This window comes from Labrus mixtus, chromosome 6 (genome assembly GCF_963584025.1).
Source record: "Labrus mixtus chromosome 6, fLabMix1.1, whole genome shotgun sequence".
Lineage (NCBI taxonomy): Eukaryota > Metazoa > Chordata > Actinopteri > Labriformes > Labridae > Labrus > Labrus mixtus.
Genome location: NC_083617.1, coordinates 22,884,778 through 22,892,930, shown reverse-complemented (window position 1 = coordinate 22,892,930; position 8,153 = coordinate 22,884,778). Strand labels below are relative to the sequence as shown.

Sequence of the window (8,153 nt, the reverse complement as noted above, 5' to 3'; positions counted from 1 at the left end):
AAATATAAATTTACTGAACATATTACTCCAATTATCAACAATGTTGTTTTGAATTTTAATATATGCTATATAAATAGTTTGTATTATGTCTGTCTTGTTTATTATCTTCTTTATTACACTTATATTTTTATATTTGTTCACGGAGTAGTTCATTTTAATGTTTACTCAACAAAAGTCAAATACCGTGCTAGTAGAGCCTAATTAGTGAATCTACGATTCCCTGTGCAACACATTAAACCAGTTCAAAACAATAAGAGACAGACTATGTTTGTTAGGGAGGTAAAGCTCGGGGGGGGGGCGGAGGACTGGATCGACTACGCCGGCGCGTTCGCTCCCGCTCATCCAACATGGCAGCCAGCCGCTTTCTGATTGGCTGGTTTTGAAATGCGTCACAGGAGCCCATTGGTCCGTTTTGAACCGCTGCTGTACTGCGGTCAATTCAAATGAGTTTGTCAGCATTCCAGCGGCAGTCTGTGAACACAGAGTAACAACGAGACGGCTCAGGTAATCCTTATTCTACTGTACAGATGTTGGGATATTGATTTTTTTATCTCAGTTTAGGTAAGAATAGGACCGTCTAGTCTGGTGAGAAAGTGTTTTCCTCGGCCTAAATGTTCAGTTTGACGATGATTTAAGTGAGCTAGCTTAAGCTAAAGTAGCTCGATAGCTCAGCCTGAGGAAACTGGCCTTTTAACGGATAAGTTACAGGTTTATATAAGTGTCGTCATTATTATATTATTCTTGACTTTACGTGGAGGAACGCGAGGAAGCAGCTGAAGCTAGGCTTAAAGTATGAAGGGAGAAAATCTGAAAACACTCAGATTTACACATAGAAGTTTAAGCGGTTTGTCGTACAGTCTGAAATACTGACGTAATAACGTCAACGTGAGTTTGTGAAGGTGAACAGACCAGGACACTTTGTAGAAATGTAACATGATGGACATTATTCAACCTTTATCTTATTAACTGTAGTCTTTCACTGCCTCGTCGTTCTTAGATAGTAAGTTAGAGAGAGGCACTTCATGTCATAATCTGTAACTAACAGGTTTTATCTCTTCTTTATTTCAGGTGAAAATGGAAGACTATTTGAAAATAGAGAAAATTGGAGAAGGTTTGTTATATTTGTTATTGTTTCCACAGATATTCTGCCACCATAATGGGATACCTACCTAAAAACGTTTAATAGATGTATGTTTATTAGAGTTGCCCAGTATGGATGGATGAATGAACTCTGGTGACTTGTTTTTGCAGGTACATATGGCGTGGTGTATAAAGGCAGACACAAGGCCACGGGGCAAGTTGTGGCTATGAAGAAGATCCGTCTGGAGAGTGAGGAGGAGGGGGTTCCCAGCACTGCTGTCAGAGAGGTCTCTCTGCTTCAGGAGCTGAAGCATCCAAATGTTGTACGGTATGATTGTCTTTACATCTTCAGCAGTGACTGTCATTCAGAGTTATCAGTTTGTATACTGTCAGCAGAGTGTAGATTAAATTGTACAACAAGAAGATCTTACCTGCTGCAATAACAAACACCATTAATGGTGTAACTCGAGAGGCGTTATGAGTTGGGATGTTGCTAAAGAAACCACTCACAAGATATAAAAGAATGTCAAAAGTGGGTTTTAGTAAGACCACCAGTGATTTACAACACTATGAGACAGAGATTAAACCCCTAAAGTTATCATAACCACTGGTTGTGTAAAAAAAGATATATATATTATTTATATAGGTGTGTATATATTTATATCATACCCCTATCTTGTAGCCTGTAACAAGCTTTTCATTGAAGGCAACTACTTACAGTACAAACACCCAGCTGATCCTTTCACATACAGCATGTGAGTAAGGGGGAATAAAGACAGTCATTACATAAGAGGAAAATATATCCATGAATATACTATAAACATACTCAGTAGTAATGTGTGTATTTGTTTCTCACAGGCTCCTGGATGTCCTGATGCAGGAGTCTCGTCTTTACCTCATCTTTGAGTTTTTGTCTATGGACCTGAAGAAGTACTTGGACACTATCCCCTCTGGCCAGTACATGGATCCTATGCTGGTGAAGGTAAATGTGTTGTGCTGATAAACTCTCTCACTGATTCATCTTAAGGTTCTTAAATCTGAATATGTTTGTTAACAGTGTGACAGCTCAAAGTTAAACATTTTAAACCCTTTACATAGGGCTTAGTGACAATACATAAAAATTAGCATTCTTATTATTTTCCCCAGCAAAGATTTAAAGTACCGGTACGACTTCAGCAATATCTAATATCTTTGCTGCAATTAAACCCTTTGCTGCCAAAGCATTTAAAAGCAAATTAATTCAGAACAACACCTGTCAAACTGTTGGCCCAAAGAACACCCTCCTCTAAATCCATGGACAGTCACATAGGACTACAGAGCACGAGAGATAAAAGGCTACAGAACCAGCTTGTAGCTCTGTGTAGGACTTCTGGGTGGTTTGTAGTCACTCAAGGAACTGCTATTTTTTTGCACTTCCGCATTGGCTTCATTTTTCAACACTTGAGGATCCACTTGGTTTAAAGAAAAGTTTATTTACAGTGTAAGAAATAGTACGTCTAGGCTTATTCTGTCGTTTTTCTTGACAGCAATGTATCAGTTTTTTCTGATGGGGGCCTCAGCTTTTCTTAGGGGTGCATACACAACATTATCATACAGCGCAGTGATGACTTTACGTGATCATGAAGCATGCTTAGTTTAGAAGACAGGTGGAATAAAAAGTTAAAGGGATGTGCGGTCGAGTCCACGCCCGCACGTCAGGTCTTTTGGATTATTTTAGTTAAATACAGCCATAACATTCCGAGTTTTCACAATAATGGAGGCGGGTATCAATTATGCTTCATGTCAATGTTGTGGACCCGTTTGTGAATGAGCAACTGTACTGTGCCGAAGCACACCTCTTCTATCTGTGCCAGGGCCAAGGCATTGTTTGAGCATGGAATGGAGCACTCGCACTAGTCAAACGAACTGGACTTTAGGGGTCAAACCGGTTTTGGGCACGGTACAGGTTGCCTAGTGAGAGTCTGCCCTTAGATGCAATTAGGGGTTCCAAGGAAAAGAGGTTGGAATCTAGAGTATTACCATCCCTGACTCTCCATATCCCACCACACACAACATTTGTAACATTGTTGAATGATAAACTAAAGTAGGTTGTCCTGACATTGAATATTGCTCGGGGAGAAACTGCTCCTCCATCAGATGTTCCTTCTTATACCGATGATAGTTTCACAACTCTAAACATTTGTCCATCTCCGTGTTTACTCTCTTCCACCTACCCTCCACCTCCTTTTAGAGCTACCTTTACCAGATCTTGGAGGGCATCTACTTTTGTCACTGTCGTCGGGTCCTCCACCGGGACCTGAAACCCCAGAACCTCCTGATTGACAACAAAGGAGTCATCAAACTGGCAGACTTTGGTCTAGCACGTGCTTTTGGTGTTCCTGTCAGGGTCTACACCCATGAGGTGAGTCTTTTCACACTACTGAGAATTGTGGACTAAAAATCGCACTGTAGATGGGGATGGGTACTGAAAACTATGCTACACTAACACTTTTTGGTACTGGTATACGTATTGGTCATAGAGAGTACCGTTATGCTCATGGACAAACAGTGCTCTTATCTGGATTTCTGTTAATAGTCCCTTATATTTAATGCAGGGCATTGAGTGCAGACTGTTGGCCAAACAGCGGACATGCTATTACATTTGGCTTCTTTGTTGAGTCTCTTTAAAATAGTCTGGATAAAACTAGTTGTAGCTCGCTTTTCCTGTGCAAACACACCTCCGTTACAAATCAAAATACGAGCATTAGAACGATGTCTGTGTCGACCATGCCTCTCAGTGTGTCTGTCTGCAGAGGCTCAGTTGAGAGCAGACTTCAAATATTTTGATCATATTTACACTGAAGGGAAGAAAAAGAATTGCATTTAACGACACTGATTAGGCCCATCGTTATTACCGGCTGTTTCAGAAAACACCGGAGGAGGCTTCATTAAGCAGTAAGCATTAAAAGATGCAGATGTGTATGTGTCTGATGAATCAACAAATCAGTAAAATACCTTTTATACGTTACTGGGTAAATCTGTCTGGGTAAATAAAGGGATTGTTATTATCAAATAAATATTTTCTGCTCCTTATGATACGGGGGATCGACCGATGCCTCTTCTTCAGCCTGCAGTGGATTGTTCATATGAGACAGCTGTCACTGTGTTTGTCTCTGTTAACAGAGAGATACTGATAATTAACTTCAGTGATTTACCTCAGCGTTTACATCAGACTTCTAAATGATCGTAACAGGATATTTGTTCAGCAACTAAAGAGCTGGGCTAAATAACCCCTCATGTGTGTCCTCAGGTTGTAACTCTGTGGTACCGGGCTCCAGAAGTCCTCCTGGGTTCACCCAGATATTCAACCCCCGTTGATGTTTGGAGCACTGGGACCATCTTTGCTGAACTTGCCACAAAGAAGCCTCTGTTCCACGGAGACTCTGAGATCGACCAGCTGTTCAGGATCTTCAGGTGAGTGCACCAGAGTAAATCATACATGCCTTTAGTAGATCCCTCTATAGACGTGAACAGTTTATATGAATGTAGGTGATAGAAGTTAAATATAAAAGTCAACTGTAGCCCCCCGTTTTCTAATTGAAAATATCAAAACTGTTGTGTTTATTTTTCAATTTGGCAGAATAAGGTAGTAATATAAAAAGTCAATGAATAGTGCTGACTTTGTATTTGCTTATATAATAGACTGAACTGAACAAATACTTGAGATATATATATATATATATATATATATATATATATATATTGAATATATGATAATAAGCCACACAACTATGAATCAGAACTAAAACTACAACATCTATGAAAGCCAGAATTATTAAACACAAAATGGGTAAACACTGGATGCTAGCTAAGCTATACTCTTAGATTGGATGCTAAGAGTTTGTTTTTAGAAATCTCCAGTTCTGGATAAAATTAAAATATGTACCGGTAAATGAAGAATGTCCGAGCAGGGATAAAGGAAGAAAAATAAAGAGGAGAAAGGAGAAAGTGGTGGTGTAAAGTCACTTCCCTGTAGTTCTGCCATTTGAATCCATTTGTCTGTTTCTGCTCTTTCCAGGACTCTTGGAACCCCAAACAATGATGTCTGGCCTGAGGTCGAGAGCCTGCCTGACTACAAAAACACATTCCCTAAATGGAAATCTGGTAACCTGTCATCGATGGTGAAAAACCTTGATAAGAATGGCCTGGATCTGCTGGCGGTAAGTACTAGGCCTTTTTATTCTCTATTTTTTTTTACTTTTCTGTTACTTCTTCAAACCAAGCAGATAAAGTTAACACAGAAAACGTAGTTTCGCAGAGTCAGAGTAAAATAAGTTAATTAAGATTTTATTTCAGTGTTAAGCATTATTTGCAATCATGCACAATTGAAAGAACAGTCAAAAACAAAGTAGTTTAATTGCATGTTTCCAATATTGGCTGCAATAATGTAAGCATCTTAACCCAGGTTAGAGAGGTGAATTCCTTCGCTCAGTAAAAGCACTGTATTCATGAGTAAAAAATACAAAACGACAGGAACATTACTACCATCAAAATGAAGTCTTCCTTTTTCTTTGCATATTCAAATGTGTCACACCCCATGTATAGAGGCTATAGTCCTCTCAGTAGGCAGCCTGGGTTCAAGTCCGACCCTCGGCTCCTTTCCTGCAAGTCATTCCAGACTCTCTCTCCTGATTCAGCTGTATCCACCGTGCTATCTAAATTAGTCCAAAGATAAACATTTAAAAGAGACAGGTTGTGAGTATGAGATTATAGGTATGTTAGGTATATTCTCTATCGGTGACTAATGGCAATCAGTGAAAATCTCAATATTTAAAATTTTATGCAACAGTGAATGTGCATACTGTTGAGAGAATGCAATATTTGTGTATCAAAGTTTTCATTTGATAATAAGGTGACTTCAGTATCATGAAAAATAACAGAATGGTGAATTTCTCAATTTGAATATATGATGTAGAATACGTTTTTAATCACTTTTTTTCAAGGTTGTTTTTCTGAATAAGGAATAGTGGTCATGGTTTAGCATCAGAGGGTTCGTCTTTACCATTAAACAGGATGTGATTCATGTCCCTGCACATAAATCTTGAGTAGCAGAGCCTCACTTCTCTTCCCGTCTTGTTTCTCTGCTGTAGAAAATGCTGACCTACAATCCTCCCAAAAGGGTCTCTGCACGCGAGGCCATGACTCACCCTTACTTTGATGACCTGGACAAATCCACCCTCCCTGCTGCTAACATAAACAAAATCTAAAAATGACTGCCCCTACATACAAACACATTCAGAACCATTGTGAATTACCATTCTGTAAATACTTGTGTGTGTAAAAATTGTATTCCTTTAGTAATGTTCTGTCTTTCAACAATGTCTTTTCAATAAAACCGCACTTTCTGTCTCAAAACTACGAACATTGTGTCCCTCTTTTTATTCATATGTATTCCAGAAGGTCACATGTTTGTCTAAAGCTGAAGTGCATTTCTTCACCGGATATCAAAGGTTTACTGTATTTCTAAACGGCAAAAAAGGAGCACACTCAACTGTAATACCATTTTTTTTTTTTTTAGGTGCACGACCGCAATAAGACTCTTTTACTGTATTTCTCCCATGGGAAAGTACATTCATCTTATAACTAGGTGCAGAAAAACAAATATGTCATCCTCTATGGGAAAGACGGTAACAATCTTTTTTTTCTATCTGTAAGAAAAATGTGTTTAGACATTAGAAATATAGATTAGTAGGGGGGCGGGACACAGCCAGGTGAATTCTGTAAACTGGTTTAACAAAACCTAAAACCTCAGTCTGATATACCATACATCATTGCAGGTTTTCTTCAGGTACTAATGTCCACACAACTATTCTATTAATGTCTATCCACAAGTTAAAAGTTCAAAATGTGTGTCTTAGAAATTCCATTTAAATAACTGCACAGCTATATGAAGCAATATCATGAGAGGTAGTGAATATCAGCACTGCTGTGATTCAGTCGATCATCACAGCGGTGCTGATCTCCAGAACAAACATCTCGACCTCGAGTGTGATATTACTTTTATACAGTAAAACATGTAACAGAAATACAAGGAGAAAATAGAGGTAAAAATGAACACATTTTTACTCCACCAACTCAATTAGTTCTGCAACTTAACTAAAACAAAACTGTTGCCAAGCAACCCAAACATTCTATCCTACTGCACTCTTGCTACTCTGTTCGTGTCCACATGGTTACCACAGAGCAGCTCCTTTGTAGTATCAACATTTGTTTATCATGAAACCAGATACTTCAGAGTTTGTTGTGATTTATGAAGAAAAAAACACAGCTAACCAGCTGCATCTTTTTAATGACGGTGCAGGCCCATGTTCTGGGTTAACACCATCATATATGTAGTGCAGGTTTATAAAAAGGACTGACTCCATTACTATTCCATCCACCAGATGGGTGTGGTTTGCAGGATGTAGTAGTGGATGCTCTGGAGTGATTTGTGACAGCATAGGGAAGCTGTATGTATTATTTTGACTTTGACATGTTTGTGGGGAAAACTTGCCCATGTGCCACCATTTTGTCTTGGTCACTGTTTAGGGGCTGTAGGTGTAATACATTTATAACAGAATACAGACCCTCCCCTGTAAGTAGAATTTTGTTGTTGGACATAATATAGATTTATGCACTATTAATGTTCTACACTATAAAGATATAAATGTTCATTTTCTCAGGCTTATCCACAAAACAACGAGATTACCAGATGCAGGCCAAATAAAAGGAAACATCAAACACTCCGTCTGAGACAGAATGGACGGCTTTAATCCGAGTCAGCAGACATCTCCTTTAGGGAGATTCTAAATAAAAACATTTCCTACTAATTCATTCAAAGCCAACAACCTTTTAAACAAATCAAATACATGTTAGTGCAGATTGTTGTTGAAATATGACATCTCTCATTGCAATGTTGTGGACTTTGTTGATCATTCCTTTAGTACAGATTCCCACTCCTCACATGTAGGGATGGGCTGCAGCCGCTGTGACATCAAAGGATTAATGGATATAGATAATCGAGGTCTGATTTTGTAAAGAACACATAAATCATA

The 8,153-nt window shown here is 38.8% G+C and overlaps 1 protein-coding gene across 1 annotated transcript; it reads left to right on the top strand.

Moving 5' to 3' along the window:
* The first annotated feature begins 400 nt into the window (after positions 1–400).
* On the top strand, positions 401–6,477 carry cdk1 (cyclin dependent kinase 1). The gene is made up of 8 exons (XM_061040545.1): positions 401–504; positions 1,069–1,111; positions 1,252–1,408; positions 1,939–2,062; positions 3,311–3,481; positions 4,370–4,533; positions 5,138–5,279; positions 6,210–6,477. The coding sequence occupies exons 2-8, from the start codon at positions 1,075–1,077 to the stop codon at positions 6,324–6,326; spliced, it is 912 nt and encodes a 303-aa protein (XP_060896528.1). The 5' UTR covers positions 401–504; positions 1,069–1,074; the 3' UTR covers positions 6,327–6,477.
* Positions 6,478–8,153: the final 1,676 nt, after the last annotated feature.

Bases quoted from the DNA above. Each gene is read 5' to 3' on its own strand.
- cdk1 (XM_061040545.1), top strand. From the start codon at position 1,075: ATGGAAGACTATTTGAAAATAGAGAAAATTGGAGAAG. The intron at 1,409-1,938 runs GTATGATTGTCT...TGTTTCTCACAG, and splicing joins AAGCATCCAAATGTTGTACG to GCTCCTGGATGTCCTGATGC. The intron at 5,280-6,209 runs GTAAGTACTAGG...TCTCTGCTGTAG, and splicing joins ATGGCCTGGATCTGCTGGCG to AAAATGCTGACCTACAATCC.